This window comes from Vicugna pacos, chromosome X, assembly GCF_048564905.1.
Source record: "Vicugna pacos chromosome X, VicPac4, whole genome shotgun sequence".
In the NCBI taxonomy this organism is placed as follows: Eukaryota; Metazoa; Chordata; class Mammalia; order Artiodactyla; family Camelidae; genus Vicugna; species Vicugna pacos.
In genome coordinates, this window is record NC_133023.1 from 42678575 (window position 1) to 42701598 (window position 23024).

The window sequence follows — 23024 nt, forward strand, 5'->3', positions numbered from 1 at the left end:
ATGGTCTCCAAAGGAAAAAAGATTGCTAGGAAAAGCATAAAAATTTAAAAAGTGTCCTTCTTATAAAAATCTTATATGGTGTTAGGTATATTATAAGCATTTCAAATTTTCACCTTTGTAGAATGCTTTTTGGTATATATACTGCTGAACCAAAAAAGGAGAATCCAAATACAAACATGTAAAAGGAAATGTATAGAAAAAGGGAAAGAAAATATGTTTAAACATACTGTATTTGGGAGTTGCCTTGTTTTTCTTAAAAAATCTCTACTTTTTCTACAATAAATATTTATTACTCTTTAAATCACAAATGAAAATGCTGCCACAGCATTTCTGGGTATACAGATTTTTAAAAAAACTTTTGGGGGGAGGTAATTAGGTTTTTATTTATTTATTTTTAATGGAGGTACTGGGGATTGAACCCAGGACTTTGCACACGTTATGAACGTACCCTACCACTGAGCTATACCCTCCCCTCACTGCCACAGCATTTCTGAAATAAACATTATTTCATCATGATCCAGAGATAAGAAAAACTAGTTCTGAATCAAAATACATCTCTTAATTACATATACGTACATATGAACCCACTAAGAAAAAACAGGCTCTACTTGAGCTGGCACCATATATCATACCCTCAAAACTCAGGAAGCTCTGAGGCATACAGCATAAGAAGAAGAGAACAGGCCTTTCTTCTTCCTAATCCATCCAAATTAGGATCTTCCAATCTCAGTGAAGGAAGGAACAGGCTACAGATTCTTGCACTGCCCAGCTGGAGGCTGGTTGTGCCCAGATTCTGAAAGCCTAATGCAGTTAAACATTAATTTTGCACTTTTAAACAACCGCTTTCAGGTGAACAGACAGCAAAGAGGCTCAAAGGTAGTCAGCAAGGATAAGAGAGAAAGACAAAAGGCCAGTCACCACAGAGAAATAGACATCAAAAGTATGACCCAGGTCCACACAGAAACCTCAGAATGTTCCAAGGTCACAGAAGTCTAACAAAGAAAAAGGAGGTAAATATTAGCATCTTGGATAGTCAATTTTACTTCCAGAAAAGAGCAGAAAGAAGAGACTCACTCACCTGACAATAAAGGCTTGATTTGCTTGATTCTAGCAGCCATGGCGGGTGTGATTTTAGATTTGCCTTTAGAGTCTGAAGCAGTAGGTTCATCTGTCTCCATAGGAGCCAGCGTGTCACCATCAAGCCCAATGCCTTCCAACAAGCCCTGGGTAGAAGCATCCATACTACCAGCAGTTCCATCCTGTTCTCCATCTGTAGACATAAGGGGGAGCAATAAGATCATGTTGAGCCAGCACTTACCTGATTCCTTGTTCTGAAGAATCCCAAGAGTTAATTAAAGTGCTTATTACTCTTGAAATGTCCATGACTTCCTATATCTGAAAAGAAAACAGAAAAACCTACAAAATTGTACCCATATGCTTCTCTCCCTGGAGCCCTTCTAAGTAGCTAATACTAACATCTTCTAATGAGAGCATATGAGAAGCCTTAACCCAGGGCTACCTTGGAAGACTGCGTAGACAAAAATGTGCATGGTGCCCCAATACTGTCAAGTTGCATGACCCACTAGAATTTTATAGCTTGTTAATAAACTCAAATTAGACATCATAGATTAGCACTGGAGAAATACATTTCCTAGCATTTAAGATTTTTATACATGATTTTCTTTGGTGTGTGCTCTTTGATCTAAGAATCAGCATTAGGCAAACTTTATAAAACACATCAAGTTTTCTTTGTAATGTTCTGGAAAAACTATGTGGAAATAGAGTTATCGTCGTCAAATGTGTAAAAGAAATTGCTGGGGGAAAATATATCTGAATTGTTATGCAAGGCAATTCTTTTGATAGTGAGTTTAATTTTGTTTTCGGTTCTCAGTAAATTATTTTACTCTTTCCTTGAGTTAAAGTTGGTATACTCTGACAAAATTTAAGATTCTAACTTTTGGTTTGGTCCATTTTCTCCAAAATTAATCTTGCCAGAGGTTTGTATATATTTTATTAATTCCGTCCCCTCCTCTCACAGTACAATAGCTGTCATATAAGTCCTTATTTGTTGTTTCATAAATTATGTCTGCTTTCTTTATTAGTTCCTTATCTAATTTTCCCTATCTTCAGTAACTTCAGTACAACTTTTAAGCATATCTGTTAGGTTTTTATACATAGAATTACCTTCACTGGTTTCTTAATAGTTTATCAAGTTTATTTCCTCCCTGAAGCAGAGTATAGGTGAAAAAAAAAACTTTCTGGAAAAGCTGCTTTTATTAATTTTAGGTCTGTTATATTAGGGTCAGAATACTGTGCATAATTTCTGCTTATGGCAATTTGGAACTTCTATTATAATACAACACAAAAAGCTATTTTCTAAAATAGAATTGTCCAACAGAAATATAACATGAGCCACATATGCAATTAAAAAATTTCTAGTAACCACTTCAAAAAGGAAAAAGAAACATCTATAATTTTAAATAATACAGTTTCACCCAATATAATCAAAATTGTTTCAACATATAATCAAATATAAAAATTGAGATTTTATATTTTATACTACGTATTTTTTAAAAGATAACTATTTTATAGCACTTAAATTCAGACATTAAATTTTCATTAATTGATCTAATTTATATTTCATATAATTTACTGAAAAAAAAATTCACATACCCAAGCTGTTCCAGACATACTTAAAAGTCTTCCAATCACTGAACAGAGTAACAGTTGTTACATTTAAATTAATAAAAATTAAAAATTCAGTTTCTCCATCCAACCTCTGCCTGTATCTTTTCTGTTCTGTTTGGACTTCATCTTAACTACATCTACAACCTTATTTCCAAATAAGGTCACATTCTGAGGTGCTAGGGGGTTAGTGCTTCAACATTTAATTTTCTTGGGGGGAAGAGGGGTGGAGGACCACACAATTCAACCCATAGCGCCATCCCCTGAACAAGAGGAGAGCGAGAGACAGTGAGTGTGCAAGGAAAGGAGGAAGGAAGGAAGGAAGGAGGGAGCAAAGGAGAAAGAAAAGGAAATTCAGTTTTTTAATATTGAGTGAAAAGAGACCTATGACATACTATACCTAAGATAATCAATTATGTCAATAAAACAAATCTTCAGGGAAAAAGATTAGGCAGACACTTCCAAAATATTGTTTTTCATGGTACAGATATAGGTGATTCTTCTTTTTACTACATTTAAAAATTTTTATCACTGTGTGTATATATATTTTTACAGAGAAAGTAACTGAAAATAGTTTAATTTTAAAATAAATATGAAAGGAAAAAAATGGAACACTACAGATGATAGAGCTAACTAAAATTTCATAACATACCTATAAAGGACACAGAGACAGGACTTTAAAGAATTAACGGCTAGGATTTTAGTTTCTTGGAGTTACCTGATCTTTTTCCGCCCTGGGTCGTACCTGCCTTCTCATCCTTTGGAACCAGTTTCTGCATGTCCGCCTGACCAAATTCACACCCAGATGGTAGGCTGCAAGAAGAGAAATAGTGAGCAAAAAAATCCTGATAGCTCATCTTTTTATGTTGTATTTGGTCTCTAACCTACTTGGCTGACCACTATCCCTCCTATAGGTAAGTTAGGATAACCTAATAAAGCATCTGCAATGATGGAATTCCTGAGGCAACACTCAACAAGGTTTCCAACTCAACTCTTTAGATCTGGCTAACAACAGGATCAAATTTTAAACACCCACCAATACTGACACAACATAACAGATATTATGTCCAAGATGCACAAGATGACACATCTGTAAGCAAGTCCTTCAGCTAGTAAGTGGGAAGGACAATGCTATGGACCAAATGCTTATGTCCCCTAAAAATTCAAATGTTGAAATCCGAATGCCTGATGAGATGGTATTAGTAGGTAAGGCCTTTGGTTGGTGCTTAAGTCTTAAGGGTAGAACTCTCATGAATGGGACTAGTGCTGTATAAAAGAGGCTCCAGTGAACTTCCTAGTCTCTTCCACCATGTGAGGATACAATGAGAAGTCTGCAGTGTGGAAGAGAGCCCTCACCCAACCATATAGACTCCCAGCCTCCAGAACCCTGAGCAATAAATTTCCATTGTTTCTAAGGACCCAGTCTGGAGATTTTGTTATAGCAGCCTGAATGGATTAAGACAGACAAGAAAGCCTCTGAACTCATTACCTTTCTATTCTTGACCAAAGCAATCCTCCAGGCTCACTAAGCTTAGTCTCTGTTAGGAATGACAACAGAGATATTAAGAGACCATTTCCTTACCTGTTTGGGGTACACAGGGAGAGGAGAACAGTGCTTTCCCACACCAGGGAACAGTATAACTGGCTCAGCTTGCTCAGAACACTCAGACCCAACTGAGAGCCCCACTGGTTTACGGAGATGGAACGAATTTCACTCTGCAACCAAAGTAAGGATGGTGATCTTTGGGATGCCCTCTGAACAGTTATATTCAAAACCAACTTTTAGTTGTTCAAGAAGGGTAAGAGATTCTTTTTCATCCCTTATTATTCTCAGAGTTATCTACTTCATCAAAATTTCTACATTTACAGGCAACTTTTTCTAAATCAAAAAAAGTCTTGCAGATTCACTGACAGCTTTCTAATTTTTTTAGGTGGTGAGGAGCTTGTTAATTCCCTCTTATTTCTTTACTCCAATAAATAAATAAATCCCTAAAGCTCTGTTATATAATTTAATTATTTTCTAAATAGTTTATAACTGTGTTCTTCATTTAATTTCATCCAAAGAATACACTTCTGCTCAACAGCATATAAAATAGGGCTACTAAAAATATTATACCATTAACCTTTAGACTTGCTTACTTGTCAACTAAAGGTAGTAAAACTGTGAGTACTTAGAAACAAAATAACAATAAAGAACCCCCCATGGGTTGCAGGCATAGGGTCTGATATTTAGGAAATCTTTAGTATTCTGTTAATTACCATTGACTTACATGTTCTGTGGTTAAATTTCCTTCTTGCTATCTCATTAACAAGCCTACATGCCTTTATAGAAAGATTAGGAAGTAATAAGGCCAGATGAGCACCAATTGAGGCTTGCCTGCTAAAAGGGCTGATTATTCATCCCTAAATGCCTGTTATTATCTCAACTTCTTTCATTCTCAAGAAGGTCCAGTTCTCAAAACAAATTATATGGTCACCCAACTTCTAATGAAAAAAATATTGAGAAAGTAAAACTAGACAGCAACTTGAAGCATAAACTTAAGTTACCACCAAACAAAACAAAACCAAAAAACCAATTTACCCTAAAACTGTTCTTTTAGCAGCTAGTGTAGGAAGAACTGCTTCAAAGCCCAGTAAGATGCCAGATATATGTCCTAGGTATTTCACTGGCTTTCAACCAACATGTTCACCCTTAAGATAATTCTTACCTGTCCAACTCTGCAAGTGTGAACAAACATCATGATGTAGGCATGGGCAGCAGTGAGCGCATGCAGTAGAGGTGTGGCCTGAGCTGAAAGGGTAGCATCAGCAACATTGCCAGCACAAGCCAGTTCTCGCAACAACACTGAGCCCCCAGGGGACTCAATTGGGCGGTGTAAGGGCTCCAAGGAGGAGAGAATGGAGTCCAACTGAAGGAGACCCTCCTGAAGGACTTTGGGTTCATGTGACAGTGTCTGAAAAAAGAAGAGTAATTAAAGCATTAATGTACAATGAGCTTCATATGCATATGTCTTTAGCAGTCACAACAAAAGAAGTGTAAGACAAGTCTCACAAATTTCAGACCTGGCCCTGTCTCTCACCTGGTAAATATGGTGGAGCCAAAATATGAATGCAGGTATGACATACCTAAATGTCTCCTTCTAGAGCAACACATTACTTCTCATAAATGAGAGGTTTTCAAAACATGGTAAGCCAATCATATTTAAAAGATTGTGATGCCCAAACTGGAATATTGTTTGTTACAGCAAGGACTCCACGCTATAGGATTAATTTCAAATTCTGCTCAACAAGGGGCAAAGTTAGGCAAGGTTCCAAAGCATGGGAATGAACCACTATTACAAATGTTCTTCTCTTCCCACATTAAGAGAGACAACTCTAGGACAGGCACCAGCTAGGTATTTTCTTTTTCTGGAGACAACTCAAGGGTTATAGGGCCCTTGTAATTTCTTTTTGAGTCTGCAGAAAAAATCTGACAATAAACACTATCACTTGCCATTCAAAGATAGGAGAACTCATTTGCCTTTCCTATGGCTTTAAATAAATCTATCCACTCTCTCACAGTATCTTAGAGGTAGGACAGATGGAGTAGCCCTTTCCCCGTCTCTTATAAATAGCACTTAATATTTGTAAAAAGTAAAGCAAAGTAAATTATTAAATGCAGATATGTCACAACTATGGATCTTTCCAAGTCCTCAAGAAACTCGATTTCTGATTTTTAGCAGAAATTACTTATCATTGCACAACCCAGCTAATATAGAAGCTTCACCGATTTAGTGCAACCCCTATAAAAATCCCAATGGTGTTTCTTTTGCTTTGTTTTTTTTGCAGAAACAGAAAAATCTCTCTTAAAATTCATATAGATTCTCAAGGAAACCCAAATAGATATAACTATCTTAAAAAAGAACAAAGAGGTCTTATACCTCCAGATTTGCAAACTTACCACAAAGCTACAGTAATCAAAAGTGCAGTACTGACATAAAGACAGACATCAAGACCAATGGAATGGAATAGAGAGCCCCCAAATAAATTCTTGCATATACGGTCAAATGATTTTTGGCAGTTGCCAGGACAAGGGTACAATAGGGAAACGACAGTCTTTTCAATAAATAGTATTGGGAAAATTGGATGTCCACATACAAAAGAATGAATTTGGACCTTACCTTACAACCATATAAAAAATTAACTCAAAATAGATCAAAGAGCTGAAACTACAAAACACCTAGAAAAAGCCATAGGATAAAAGCTGCATGACATTGGATTTGGCAATGATTTCTCAGATATGACACTAAAAGCACAGGCAATGAAAGTAAAACAACAATAAAACTAGTCTTTGTCAAAATTAAAACCTTTTTTTGCATCAAAGAACACTAACTATCAAAGGAGTGAAGGTAACCCATGGAATGGGAGAAGATAATCTGCAAATCACTTATCTGATAAAGGATTAATAACCAGAATATATTAAGAACTCTCACAACTCAACAACAAAAAACGAACAACCCTATTAAAAATGGGCAAAGGATCTGAACAGACATTTTTCCAAAGACAAAAAGATACATGAAAAGATGCTCAACATTGCTAATCAACAGAGAAATGAAAATCAAAACCATGAGATCTCACTTCACATCCATTAGACTGGCAAATATAAAAAAACCCCCAGAAAATAACAAGTGTTGGTGAGGATGTGGAGGAACTGAACTCATGTGCATTGCTAGTTGGAATGTAATATGGTGGAGCTGCTGTGGAAAATATAGTATGGCAGTTCCTCAAAAAATTAAAAATAGAACTAACATCTCATCAAGCAATCTTACTTGTGGGTAGATAATCAAAATAATTGAAGGCAGAGTCTCAAATATGATCTCACTTTAAAGTCAAACTCAGAATCAGAGTAGAATGGTGGTTGCCAGGGGCTGGGGGGAACCGTGGACATGTTGGTCAAAGGGTACAAACTTTCATCTATAAGATGATTAAGTTCTGGAGATCTAATATACAGTGTGGTGACTACAGTTAATAATACTGTTATCATACACTTGAAATTTGCTAAGGGAGTAGATCATTAAGTGTTTCTACCACACACACAGAAGCAGAGTCTTGAAGAAATACTTGCATACCCATGTTTGTATCAGTACTATTCATAAAAGGTGAAGCAACTGAAATGTCTACTGATGAACAAATAGCTAACAAAATGCAGTTTATACAAACACTAGACTATTACTATTATTCAGCCTTAAAAAAAGGAAATTCTGACACATGCTACAACATGGACGAATCTTGAGGACATTATGCTAAACAAAATAAGCCAGCCACAGAAAGACAAATGTTATGAATTGCACTTATATGACGTACCTAGAACAGTCAAAATTGAGAGACAGAAAGTAGAATGGTGGTTACCAGGGGCTGGTAGGGAGAGGGAAGTTGAAAGTTGTTGTTTAATGGGTACAGAATTTTAGTTTTGCAAAATGAATAGAGTTCTGGAGATGGGATGAACAACAATATGATGGTACCACTAGTAAACTATACACTAAAATATGGTTAAAGTGATATCATGTTATGTCTATTTTACCACTGTTTAAAATAAATAAAGACATTTCATTTTATGGAAAAATTTGAGCAATGAACTACAGGTCAATCATGCTTAAAATACATGACTATAAAGCCTAAGAAAGGAAAAAAAACTTACACAACTGAACAGTATCATATTGTGTTAAAACCAAGGTCCAAAGTGTTCTTGGATATATACCTTCAATAAACTCATGTTAGAATTATATACCAAACCCAGGAACAAAGAACAAACACTTTGACTTTTCAATGAGAAATAACATGACACACTATTTATTAATCACAAAATTCACTTGTAGTACATAACCACAAATTTCTTCATTATTTTTTTAGTTGAAAGGGAGACCACAGTAAAAACACGTATATAGAACTGATTTCTAAAAGAAATGAAAATATTTGGCCAGATGCTTCTTACCAATATGGATTTGCAGACACCTGCAACAGCCTGACAGGCTGCAGATGTAGGAAAGTCAATGGGCAGATTGGGAAGACCCAAAATGGTAACCAAAGGCAAGAGTCCTTTCTGATTCACAAATTCCTGGCAGTGGTCATCAGTTGTATTGTTGCTCAGAATAGATTCCACAAATTTCATCTAGGTAATGAAAATTAAAAAAAAAAGTTAGTGTCTAACACTTCGAACTAAAATGCCAGCTTGGATTAAGGACAGGGATAACCTTGTAGTCATGAAATTAGTATTTTTTAGAATACCAAAAGCTCGGGTAAACAGGGATAGGTATATGATATGGCCCCTAAACATCCATAAAATAAGGAATAATTACAACTTTTTCCCAATCTACCTTTTCATCCACACCTAAAGTCATATAATTTGAGAACACAGAACAAACTAAATGACTTGCTCAGGGCCATACCATGAATTAGTGGCAGAATCAGATCTAATCTTTTAATTTGCTCATTCAATGCTTCTTGCATGATAATGTGTTACCTCTCCCCTGGAAGCAAACATCATGGATACTTTCCTTCAAATGTACTTACAACAAAAATGAAACCTAAAACTGTGGAAGAGTGATTCAGACCAAATAAAGCATTTTGTAAGGGTAAGAAAGTAAAATGTGGGCAACAAACACATAAGCAAAAGAGAAACCATCTCTGGAAGTCTGGAAGTGCTTACTGGGCTAGAACAAATGCTAAGTGGGCTTCCCCTTACAGGTAAATAATTCTGGGAAAATTCAAACTTCACTTTTTCCTGTGAGACACACAGAAAGTTAAAAGAAAACATCACACTAATTTTTACTTTTATTTTTTGGTAGAAGAGAAGTTAGTGGGAAAAAATGGCAAATAACGGGGGGGGGGGAAATATATGTTGGACACATTCAAAGAACGTAATACTGGATTGGCCTAACAAAGCGCACTCTCCTCCTGTTTGGATTCCAAAGGGGAATGAACAAAAAATTGGGAATACTGGCTAATTTTTGGAAAACCAGTCTCACAGAACAAGATCTGCATATCTTTCCTCACTGCTCCATACTTTAAGGGCCCCAGCGAAAATAAACACAAACCATCAGACTATTTGGTAACCCTACATTTTCCGGAAAAGCACACACCTTTACTCAGTCTGCCCTATCGTTAATCTTACCACATTAAGGATGTAATCCATGAGGGGAATAGGAATACGTTCCTCTGTACCAACAACCCTGTTAAGGGAGAAAACATTGAGTTACACAGAAATTCATAATACCAGTGCAAGAGAACAAAGTGAGGAAAAGGAAACAGCATGAAATACTAGGCCTTTTTCTAAGTTAGACTTATAGCCCTTAGTATGTAGCACAGAAACAAACAAAAAAAAAGAGTTGAAATAATTCTGAGGTTAGCTTTCCCAGCCTGAGTAGGTTGAGAGCACAAAAGGAAAAAGACCAAGCTTTTACAAACTCAGCATTTGTACATATCTCAAAAGAAATGATTCTATCTTAGGTATCTATAGAAGGAATTCATCAATATGCCAATATTAAGAATAAACAAGTTCAATTAAAAGACCATTTAAATATTTGAAGAAAGGAGTTATGCAACAAAACAAATACATAAACATCTTACCATAATACTGCATCAGATTTAAAGTTATAGAGAACAGGAAACAGAATTTAATTTTGTATAAATTTCATGCTTAAGATTGACAAGACATTCAGAACAAAGTTGGTCAAAGGTGAAGTCAACACCCAAGGCCTCTTTCTCTAACAATCTGTTTCCAAACTATCTCAAAATTGTGATCAGGTCTTTTGCTTCAGATGCTTCAGTGCTGTGCTTAAGATAAGAAGGCTGCAATAATGCCACAGTTGCAGAAAATGCAGTCTTTAGCCCAGTGGCTACATCTTTGCTTTTCTAAGAAATACAGAGAGAGGAAAAAAAATACCACAAAGTATACTGAAATGAAACAAAATCTACCTAAAAGATAAGCTCTAGGAAAGGACAAAACTTGAGTCAAGTAAGGAGCATTTTACATATAGGCCCTTGGAAGAAATCTGAAAGCGCAGAGATGGAAAAAAGGAGAGGCTGGGGGTGGGGAGAAGGCAGGAAATTGCCAAGAAACTAATAATTTTCATCTCTGAGCAAGATAAAATGTGAACAAAGATTTGCCAGGCATTAGGACATTGGCAGCAAAATGGAGGCTAGGCAACAGGCAAAGAGAATGGAGAGAAATGTTGAATGGCTTCAGAGATATCCAGAGCTAGGGCTTGGATAGGATGTTGTGTATAACATGCTCAATGAAGAATCTGGAGAAGAACTTTGCACAAAGGGAGGACCTAAAAGCCAGAAGTGAAATGATTCCATGGGAAGACTGTAAACCTTCCCCTGACTGTAAAGTTCCCTCTCAGAACCACTGCAGCACTCTCAGATACTTACAGCAATTATCTACCCCAGCACAACTGTGCCTCCTTGGGAAGAACCCAGAGATCCACCTCTACTGCTAAGGAATATGGGTGTGGCAGAAGCCCAAGAAGACACCTTCCCCTTTGCAGAAGTCAAATACAATGGTAAAGAACCAAAGCACTATCATGAACGGGGACCCAGGTACTTCCTTCATTTGCTAGATAGAAGTAGAGGAGAACAAGAGAGAAAACAAACCAACGGTGGTTCTTAATCGAACTGCAGGAACAAACTTGTTTAGTAACCACTTTTCTTCCTACCCTCATCTTTTTGGCTTCCAAACTCAAGATACCACACAGGAACAGTAAAAATGATCAATTCTCTCCAGTAGAAATCCCCCTACCAACTGGCTTTAAGAGAAGTCATTCTAATAATCCTAACCTCAAATGGAACTTTGACCTTCAGCATCTTTTCAACAATGAAAGACTGCATATTCCCATGACAAATTAAACAATTTATCTTAAGTATCAAATTAAAAACTTCTGCCTCACTCCCTTTTTCAAAACATACACACATTCCTAAACTTAATATTACTCTGGTCAGTTTTACATGTATATTTACGGTGCTGGAGCCCTTAACCAGACTTAGAGGAGGATTCCAAGTGAATGCCATAGTACATGGATATAGGACAACAGATCTCATGGGTTTTTTTGGCAGGGGGTGGAGGGGTGAGTGTGAAAATCAGGTCTTTCTTCCTGTTCTTGAGGAGACATAGTTGCCCTTGAGCAGAGGAGCCCTCCCAGTGGGCCACAATTCAGGGAACAACTACTTCTCTGCATTTGCTACCTTTAAAGCCCAGACAGTTGCTACTCAAGTTCCAAAGACCACATAAATTTATATAAATCATTTCTTCCAAGTTGTTCAGGATAGGCCATTAGGTTAAGCAAAGTAAATGGAATCAACCACAAAAATAAACCATGGTGCCCCAACTAAAAACCTTGGTTACTTACTGGCAAATATATACATCTCCAGCAGTATCAGTTTTCCTTATATCTAACAATTTAGGAGGTCAAAAAAAAAGAGGCCAAAATACAAGTATTTACAGAACTGCTTGTGGTGAATGTCTTCAAACGTGGAACAGAATTCCATGTATTTGGGGTAGACTCAGTGCCTAAGTTTCCTTATTCCAGCTCTCTAGCACAAAGCCATGTGTCTCAAGATCAAATACAAAAAATTTTTTTTTCAAATGCTAGCTGCTGATTTTTGGGGGCAGGGGGAATCAAGGGAGAAGAACACTATCTTTTAGCCTGGAAAAAACTGGGAACTCAAAAGTTCATCAACAGGAGAATGGATAAACACTGTAGTATATTCATACGATAGAATAACATGGATGAACCTCAAGAACAAGCTATGCAACAGAAACCATATATAAGAAAGTACATACATTAGGTATGATACACATATAATACTCCATTAATTTTATTTACATGATGTTCCAAAATAGGCAAAGTTATCCTATGAATGACAGAAATAAGATATATAGCTGTCTCACTTTAGGGTAGGGAAACAGGAAACTTAGAATCTGTAGTTTACTGTACAGAAATTATACTCCAATAGAAATATTGGAAAAAACTTACACTCATGTGTATTTAAGGCACTGGAAAACAGATGAGGGCATCGGAGACAAGAATTTGTTTGGGCATCCCATTGAAGAATTTTGCCTTGGGTGGGGAAGGGATAAAATTAAAGAGTTTTGGGGAGAGGGGTGGCACATAACTGCAATTTTTCCTAACCTATTTTCCATGTTGGCCAAAAGTACATAGTAACTTCCACCATAACAACTACCTGGGATAAGGAGATAAGAGAACTTTACCTTAAATAGACTGTGGCTTTCAAATGCAGGTGGAGTTTAGCTGCTTTCCTTTCCAGCCCTAATAATCCATGTAATGACCCAAATGAAGCTTGTGAAGGTAGCTGAAGTGGAACACTATAATGTGTCAACATTGGTAAGACTCATTTAGATATGTTATGTGAATGAGGTGGTGATGAACACCCAGACCATGTAGACTACAGAAAAACATCGATACCATGGAACAGCAACTACTACAGTCCTTTGCAGCTTAGAAGCTACATATGACTAATACTATGACAGAGTATTAATGCTGTGGGTCTAGATTTTTACTATTTCTTCATTTTTGTTTGTGCTTCATTAGGTCCAGCCCCCTTGGCATTTAAGATTTAGGAAATCCTTAATGTAATGCTGTTGATTAACTCCATCAACCCACTAAATAAACATTTATTGACTGATTACCTACTATATACAAAATGACTGGGATATTCTGTTGAATGAGATATTGTCTCTGCCTTAGAGGAGCATAGAGACTAGGGGGGAAGCCATCAGAATATATGAAAAATTTTAACAAAACTGTTAGAGGAGAACACAAAAGATCAACTTCCCATCTGGAGGTAAAAGGAAAGGTTCCTTTAAGCATAAGACATTGGAGCTGGACTTGCAAGAATTTGGTAGATGGAAAAGAGCAAGATAATTTGGGGATCGGGATAAATATGGATAGAATAGTGACATAAGATATCCCAAGAAAAGCATGGAGAGTTAAGACATACGAGGGCTTTAGAAAATGTCAATTCATCACGACAGCTTAAAATCTGGGCATGTTAGACAAAAGGTATAAGATGTCCAGGTAGAAAAGTTATATACAGATGAATGTACACAGCTTGACTCAAAACCACCACCACTATTCACATTTAAGAAATTCTTCCCTTGTTTGTAGCCAGGAAAGGGAACCCTAGCCCAGCAGGTTGGCTGACAATCAAGGGTGTGGCAATGAAGTACTAGGATCTGACTCCTTTGCAAATGAACTCTTGCTTTCTTTCAGAGTATCTTCCTTCTCCAGAAAGAGAACATTTAATTCAAAACAGAAGATGCTGCTAGACGAAGGCAGGTTTGCCTTCTCAGACAAGGGTAATACATCTGCCTAAGAAAGCAGTATTACTTAGTAGTTAATGCCTTCCCTTCAAAAAAACCCTCATAGCAACAGACTCATTATTTTCTAGAGTTCCAGAAGGGCATACCTGTTTTGGTGTCTAGATCTCTGCTTCTGCTGTCTACTCCACCATAATCTTCTCAAGTTCCAAACCACCCTTTGAGATCAGCTCAAACCCATTTATATTCACCCCTAAAATGTTCGTGCTTTTCTCAAAACTACTTATCTATACACCAAAAACACTTATTAAATGAGTGAATGTGACCGTCCAGAGGGATCACACCCACTTCTAGCATGAAAGTGATTAAGAGTTACAACTAAATAATTGCACTTCATCCCTTGCACGCAAACACAGTAAGCTCAAAGAACCCAGTGGACTACCTACCAGTAATCTTTAAGCTCACTCCATCCCTATCTCACCATCCAGGTAATCAATTTTAATGTAGAACAAACCTCAAATAAATGGAAATTAGAAGGAAAATTTACTGAGCCTGGTTATAATCATACAGGAGTACATTCCAAAGCCTTCTGATTTATCTGGAATGAACCGGTATTAATCAAATGACAAAAACAAAGACCAACCAACAACAAATCCCAGTATCTCTTAAGAACTTCTTAGGAGACAGCTTCAAAAGTGCCATGTGTTTCATATGTGCTTCCTTATGCAAAACAATCAAGCAGTTGATGACGTGGAATACCAAATCAACAAAGGGAAAATAAATCCTCTGAGGAAGGCCCTTGAACTTAATATACTGAATTCTGATTCAATTTCATGAACAGTTTTAAGAAAGATAGTTTGCTAAGGCAACCAAAACAATTAGAAACACCAAAGCACAAATGACACACAAAGGTCAAAGAAAGAAAAACTACACACATGTAGGGCTGGAAGAACCTTACAACTGGATCTAATCCAATTCCCTCATTTTTATAGACGAAAACGACATGCTCAATACCACAAGGCTAGAGAACCAGTCTTGTGAACACTTACTGCTGATTAGGCTCAGTTTCATTCTGCTGGGCAGAATTAAAGCTCTGCATGGCCTGTACTTCCTCTTCCTCCTCATCCTCACTAGAGGCCTCTTCTGCAGCATGATTAGACCTTGGGGGAGGAGCAGTGGCAGTGCCATCTGCCTTCTGGATTGATGGCTTCTGACAGATGTATTTAGGGTCTCTTCCAAGGTTACAGATTTCCTCAAGTAGCTGAAAGGCACAGGAAGTAAGATTATTTATCAGTAATTAAGGAATAGGGGGATGACTAACATTTTTGGAGCACTTTCTATGTGCTATACACAGAAATGTCAAAACATTTTATGTACATGTTATATACACCATTCCTGGTGTGTAGTCATTAATTTCACTTTACAAAACAAGGAAACTGAAGTCTTGTGAAGTTAAATAACATCTTCAGGGTCACATGGCTGTTAAGTGATTGACTGATCTGATTCCATGTTCTGATTCACCAAGCACCAGTAACTCATATACTAGTTTCAACAATCTTAAGAGGCAAGACAGGGCTAGTACATGTGGAAAAAAAAAACAACTCCAAACCAAAACCCAAAAAACCAAGCAACAAAGATCAGAAATGGCAATATGCTTTTACAAACAGAAGCTAAGCCTTGGCAACTTCCTAATATTCTATATAAGACAGCAATACTTAAGTGACTTTTGGGGAGGGTGAAGGGGGGAAGACTAACCCAAGGACTTGGATAAAATGAGGCAGACATAATCCTCTTATAGGCATAGTCCAAGAATCTAAATGACCTCCAGTAGGCCAAACCTTCTCCTAAAAACTTCCACTTCACTGCTCTCTCATGCCCATGGTCAAAGCCATATCACTTCCCACCTTAATGATCGCAGTCGTTGCATCTGTTTTGAGGGTGGGCTGATGTCTCATGAGCTCATCAACAGCACTCCCCAGGTTGGATGCAGTATCCCCTTTAAAGCAAAAAATGGAACTGTCAGAAAGACTGAAGAAGACAGAGCTTGGGCTATTTTCTGTGCCAATGTAAGAAGGAAAGAAGAAATTGAGCTGGTTGTTATGATTTTCTAATGTCATGCTTTCTTGAACGAAATCACACCAATCTCTGCAACCAAACCACTGGGAAGGAAGAAGGAAACTTATCAGTCTAGTAAACATATTTTAAGTGTATACTACATTCCATTCTAATCTTTACTGTCAGGGTCTGAACTAGCACTGTTAGGTGAGAAAAGAAGCATAAGCCATTAATCCTCTGATTGCCCCAGTAACGAATGATAGTGGCTAGAATGCTACAGTGCTAGCTGAAAGCACAAAGCACATTCTTGAAAACTCGATTTTTTCTGGAGTCCTACCTTCTTGCTATGCTTCAATGATCTGCTTTCAAAACACTGAGAAGGAAATCTATTCATTTGTGACTGACTATCTTAGGGACTTGGATATTAGAACACAGGACTGTGAGGATCATCATCTTATGACTGTTGATCTGTATGTGTGACTCCATATCTCCTATTGCTGTAAATGGTGGACCTGAAAGTCTCCTGCTGGTACTCTAATACCTATTTCTCACCAGCACCATGAAAGTACATTTAATAGTGAATTGTTGAGAAGCAAGGAAATATATTATGAATTACCTGTAATAGAATGTACAGTGATAAATGCCATTAAGCTTAGCACACCTAGCCAGAGAAATGAAGTGAAATCAAGGAGGGGTTTCCTTGCCAGTAGGTGGCTTGATAATCACCTAAACCTTGGCACAACAGCAAACCAATTATTTATAATAAGATAAATCCCTGGTGATTTACCAAGAGGATCAGAACTCCTCCTCCTCCGCATTGCTGGGAGGTAATCTGGAGACAGAAGAACTTTGAAGAGACGTTCAAAAGGCTGACATTGTACAAATGACTGAAGACCTCGGGCATTCAAGCAGAGTGCACTGAATACATTTGGGAGAGAGCCAAGGACTTCACGGGTAGCAGGAACCTAGGGAGAAGATAAAGTGAGCTTGAAGACATCTGAAAGAGTCCACGTGTAGACATTAGGAAACTGGCCAGGGGTACTGCACAGAGATAAAAAGGATCCTGATAACCAGGTCTCAATTAGTTTCAATACTACACAAAGAAGATAAGAGAGGATTTTCATGCCATAAGACTGCTTTTCAAGTCTATGTGTATGTATGTTTCTGTATTTTGTTTTCACAAACAAAATAAGGGGTATGCATGGAGCATTTTTTACAGAGCAGCAGAAAGAACTCACATCTTTGATGAGCAGTGCATGCAGCATGACATCAGTCAATCCATTGTCCTGGAGTGAGGAAAGCAGTGATGGTTCTTGAAATACAAACACAGTCACCACTTCAGTAGCTAAAAAAAAAAAAGATGATAAATAGAAGAAACTTAGGGAAAAACTCCAAAGGCTCAAACAAAACAAAAAAGAGAACTTAATGTACAAGAATTTAATGCACATGCTTACTATGAAATAAAAGTTCTTAATAATGCTTATCAGAGATTGATCACTATTAGGAATTTAGTGACTTATCCTTTAAGATTTGTATGGGGCAATGTACAGGCATGAAAATTATAGTCAATAATACTGGACTGAGTAGTAGAAATAGCTAAAAGAGTAGATTTCAGGTGCTCTCATCACATTAAAAAAGGTTAACTATGTGAGGAGCTAATACGTTAGTTTGTTATCTTATTAGCTTGACTATAGAAATCATTTCACTATGTATATCAGATCATGTTGTACACCTTAAACATATACAATTAAAATATATATAAAGAAAACCTTCCAAATTTAAGATTTTTATGAGCACATTTATGAGTGAGGTTAACTGTTTTTTCAATTGTAATATGTACCATATAACCTCCTTTATCTTTCCTTTGTCACTGCAACTCATTCAATTTGAATGGCTGCATACTGTTCCACTAAACACATATACCACCATATATATAAACCAGTCCTTAATGGTGAGAATTGATAAACCTAAATATGTATCTTTTTTTGTCTGCTTAAGCAGGAAAAAAACACAAGATGGGTATGTATGGGTATGCTGGGTTAAAGTGAATGTAAACCTACTGATGAAATGGACAAAATGTCTTCTAAAAAGCCCTTTCAGCAACTTTAAAATACCATCAGCAATGTGAAGAGTCCTTGGGTATTAATCTGACCAATTTTTGACAACATTTAGAAATGCACCATAAAACTACTATCAATGCTTCTAGAACATGGCAAAAACTCTACTCAGAGGGAACAATACAGCATTAATGCATTAATTAAAAAGTAACCAAAATCGAAGCTAGAAGAAATTAACAGAAAAAGCAGAATTTAGTGAAACTATAAGCAAAAAGCACAAATAAGTAAAACCAACAAGCAGTCCTCTGAAAAGACTGAAAAAGTTTACAAACTTATGGGAAATCAAATAAAGAGAATAATACACATTAGCAATGAAAACAGGATTCAACTGGATACAGAACAAAAAATTATTTTATAAACTATGTTAACAATGAAATGCAATGCTTTTTAAAGAAAATGTCGTAAAAACTGACCCTCAAGAAATGATAGCAGGGGGAGGGTATAGCTCAGTGCCTAGCATGCACAAGGTCCTGGGTTCAACCCCCAGCACCTCCACGGAAAAAAAAAGGAAGTAAGTAAACCTAACTACCTCCTCTTGCCAAAAACAAAACAAAACAAAAAACCCAACAACAACAAAACAAAAAACTGGATTTTCTGGTCAAGATGGAGTGGTAGGACCACAAGCTCGCCTCTCCTCATGACTATAACGAAACCACAACTGACTGGTAGACAACCATTGAAAAGAACACTGGAACCTAGCAAAGAAGATCATCTTCAAATGCAAACATAAAGAAGGAACCACAGCAGACAGTACAGTAGGAGGGGGTGTGCTTGATATATAATTGGGCCCCATTACCCCCCAGGTAGGTGACCCACAGACTGAAAAATAATTAAGTTGCAGAGGCCCTCCCACAGGAGTGAGAGTTCTTAGCCCCACGTTAGGCTCCCCAGCCCTAGGTTCTCATACTGGGAGGAAGAGGAGATCCCAGGACATCTGGTTTTGAAGGCCAGTGGGGCTTAAGTCCAGGAGCCCCTGGGACTGGGGGAAACAGAGACTTCACTTTCTTGGGAAGCGTACACAGAATCTCGCGTGCACCAGGTCCAAAGGCAGAGGCAGTGATTTCATAGGAACCTGGACCAGACCTGCCTGCTGGTTTTAGAGTCTCCTGGGGATGTGGGAGACGGCTGCAGCTCACCCAGGGGACATACAAGCTGGTGGTGGACATTCCGGGAGTGTTGATCTACATGAGCTCTCCTGGAGGCTGACATCTTGATTGGATCATTAGCACCAAGACCTAGCCCCACCCAACAGCCTGTATGAAAGCCTCAAGCCAAACAACATACAGGTGGGTACACAGCCACACCCATCAGCACACTTCCTAAGCCACATAGGCCTCTAGACAAGTCCCTATCCATTGGAGGTCCAGGACTAAGCTTCACCCAGCAGTGGGCAGGCACCAGCTCATCCTGCCAGGAAACCTGCATAAGCCTCTAGTCCAGTCTCATCCACCAGGGGCAGATACCAGAAATAAGAAAACAACAATCCCAAAGCCTGTGGAAGGAATCCACAAACACAGGCCAGACTCTACACTGGGACCAGCTGGACCCTGGCCCTTGGGTGAAGAGAGAGGAGTGTACTGCTGCGATGCACAGGACATCTCCCACAGAGGGTCACCTCTCCAAGGTTGAGAAAAGTAACTAACCTACCTAAAAATACAAACAGAAAGATAAATATGAGGTGACAAACGAGTATCTCCCAGGCCGAGGCACAAGAAAAAATCCCAGAAGAAGAAATATGTGATGAGGAGATAGGCAATTTACCTGAGAGTTTAAAATAATGATGGCGAAAATGTTCAGAGAACTCGAGAAGTACAGATGCACAGAGTGAAGTTTTTAGCAAAGAGTCAGAAAATATAAAGAATACTCAAACAGAGTTGAAGAATAAAATCACTGAAATGAGTAACACACTAGAAGGAACCAAGAATAGACTAAATGAGGCAAAAGAACAGATCGATGAGCTAGAAGACAGATTAGTGGAAATCACTACTGCAGAACAGAAAAAAGAATGAAAAGAAATAAGGACAGTTTAAGAGAACTCTGGGACAACATGAAGCATACTAATATTCACATTACAAGGGTCTCAGAAAGAGAAGAGAGAGAGAAAGGACCTGAGAATATTTTTGAAGAGATAATAACTGAAAACTTTCCCAACTTGGGAAAGGAAACAGTCAACCAAATCCAGGAAGTACAAAGTTCCACAGAGGATCAACCCAAAGAGGAACACACCAAGGCACATAGTCATCAAATTGACAAAAATTAAGGATAAGGAGAAAATATTAAAATTAGGAGAAGAAAAGCAACAAATAAAATACAAGGGAACTCCCATAAGGTGATCAGCTAATTTTTCAGCAGAAACTCCACAGGCCATAAGGGAGTGGTGCAATATATTTACTAAAGTGATAAAAGGGGAAAACTTACAACCAAGAATACTCGATCCAGCAAGGTTCTCATTCAGATTTGATGGAGAAATCAAAAGCTTCACAGATAAACAAAAGCTAAAAGAAGTCAGCACCAGCAAACCAGCTTTACAACAAATGTTAAAGGAACTTCTCTAGTCATCAAACCACAAGAAAAGAGAACAAAAAGGAGAGAGAGGAAAAAAAAAGACCTAGAAAAGATTGTTTTGGCAGTTCGGGATCTTTTATGGTTCTACACAAATTTTGGGACTGTATGTTCTAGTTCTGTGAAAAATGTGAGGACTTTGACAGAGATTGCACTGAATCTGTAGATTGCTTTGGGCAGTACAGCCATTTTGATAATGTGGACTCTTCCAAGAGCACAAGATATCTTTCCATTTCTTTGTATCACCTTCAATTTCCTTCATCAATGTTTTACAGTTTTTAGAGTATAGGTAACCCCCTTGGTTAAGTTTATTTCTAGGTATTTTGTTCTTTTTGATGCAATAGAAATGTTTATGCCAGTTATAAAATTCTGGTTTTTGAAGCAGAAAAAAGAAGTGAATGAAGGTCTGCAAATGCAAAATATCCTTCTTATGGGTGAGCTGTATTCCACTACATATATAGACTGCATCTTCTTTATCCATTCATCTATTGATGTGCACTTACGATGCTTCCATATATTAGCAATTATAAATAATGTTGCTGTTCACAGCAGGGTGTATGTATCTTTGTGAATTAATTCTTATTTTGTGGTTGGCTTTATTCCTTTGATAACTATGTAAGTTTAAAAAAAAAGGTAAAGCTCTAAACATTCTTAGAAACAATGAACAGTACATATATGTAAATTTAAAAATTTGTGCAGTATATTATGTATATTTATTTGCATGCAATACACTGTATATGCACAAACTGTAACAATCCTACCTAATAAAACTGAAAAATTAACAAACAAACAAAAACCAAAACAAAACAAAAAACTACCAAGTAACAGAAAGGAACCAAGCCAAACAGTTTTAAATGTGTTATTAAACCTTCTAGGAGCAATTAAACAAGACTTCTTAACTCATTTAATGAGATTTTTAAAACTCTTGATTTTAGGCCACTCCTCTCGCTCCCTTCTCTTTGGAGACAGCCCCCACTCTGTCTATGGAGTGTGTATCTACTTTTATTCTAACCTGAGCACCCAACCTCCACACCTCGTGGCCTTTCTCTCATCTTCTGAAACAGCCTAAACTCTATGTACTATGTATCTCTCTAAATTAATCTACCTTTGGTCAAAAAACAGAAGAAAACAAACAAACAAACAAAACCTTTGATTTTAAAACCTGACAAAGGTGCATGCACATACAATATCCATAGACCATGTATAAAAAAACTTGTAATACAGATACCTGAGATCTAAAAGAAATCAGGATTTTCAGTTCAAGACTGAAACAGAGCACCTCTCATCTATTCCAAATGCCATTGAAATTGCAGATATATGACAATTAGTGGGACCGACAGTTGTTAATGGTTTTTGTGATTTATGATAGCTATAAACTTATGGAAAATTTAAGTCCTTTTCCGGGTTTCTACTGGTATTTGACAGACCCCTCCATAGATTTTCATCTGTACAAATGTCTAAATTCAAAGGAGCTACTAAAATTGAGTATTCATAAACTGAAATTAGTGTTTATTAGAGATTACTAAGACATTCAATCTGTTATTTTAAGGAGGTCTAACTATAATGCTATGTCATAATGCTACTGTGCAACAGGGATAGTTTAAACCCTCTTTTAGAATTAACAGATGATTAAGAATTAGAATTCTAAAAAGGATACACAAAAACTAATTAGCTCCAGATGGGACTAAGCAACTAATTCCTAAAAGAGCTACAATAACTCTCAAAAATTTATGATTAAAATCAAATTCTAGAATCCACCAACTCCATAAAATAGCAATAATCTGTTAAGACATACAGTCTCTTAAAAATAAGGAAATAGCTGGCAATTAAAAACATTTGTAAAAAAATAAAAAATTTGATAATGCAATAGGCATCTTGAAAGATTATACAGAGAAATTCTCTCAGAAAATGACATGAGAGCAATATGGCAGTCTTATTAGCCACACAGTAGGGTTTCCAGAAGAGAATATGCAAGTTAAAAGGAATTTTCCTGAAGCAGGAAAAAATATTCAGTTTTAAAAGGGCCTAACCAAGTGCTATGAGGGAACACTGAAAAGAAATAGAACTAAATACATCCTGGTAAAATTTGTCAGCTTCAAGGGTAAAGAGAAAATTAAGTTACCTACAAAGGAACAAGAACCAGTTTAACATGACGGTTATCTATAATACGTAACATAAAAGGACAATGGAGAAACACCCACAAAATTCTGAAAGAAAAGGAAGTATCACCCTAAAAATTACCTAAAGATGTAGTCCAACAAAATTTAAAAATGAATCAAAGAGAAGGA

At 37.1% G+C, this 23024-nt stretch overlaps 1 protein-coding gene across 3 annotated transcripts in view; it reads right to left on the bottom strand.

Moving 5' to 3' along the window:
- The window catches only part of HUWE1 (HECT, UBA and WWE domain containing E3 ubiquitin protein ligase 1), a 138462-nt gene that overhangs the window by 51048 nt on the left and 64390 nt on the right, over positions 1 to 23024 (bottom strand). For all 3 annotated transcript variants that reach the window (XM_031671118.2, XM_031671111.2, XM_072956710.1), the window contains 10 exons: positions 17296 to 17402; positions 16845 to 17022; positions 15907 to 15998; positions 15052 to 15263; positions 9836 to 9893; positions 8657 to 8833; positions 5394 to 5639; positions 4268 to 4401; positions 3404 to 3498; positions 1079 to 1270 (listed from right to left, as the gene is read on the bottom strand). In XM_031671118.2, coding sequence (XP_031526978.1) covers positions 1079 to 1270; positions 3404 to 3498; positions 4268 to 4401; positions 5394 to 5639; positions 8657 to 8833; positions 9836 to 9893; positions 15052 to 15263; positions 15907 to 15998; positions 16845 to 17022; positions 17296 to 17402 — 1491 coding nt within the window. The remainder of the gene's footprint in view (positions 1 to 1078; positions 1271 to 3403; positions 3499 to 4267; positions 4402 to 5393; positions 5640 to 8656; positions 8834 to 9835; positions 9894 to 15051; positions 15264 to 15906; positions 15999 to 16844; positions 17023 to 17295; positions 17403 to 23024) is intronic.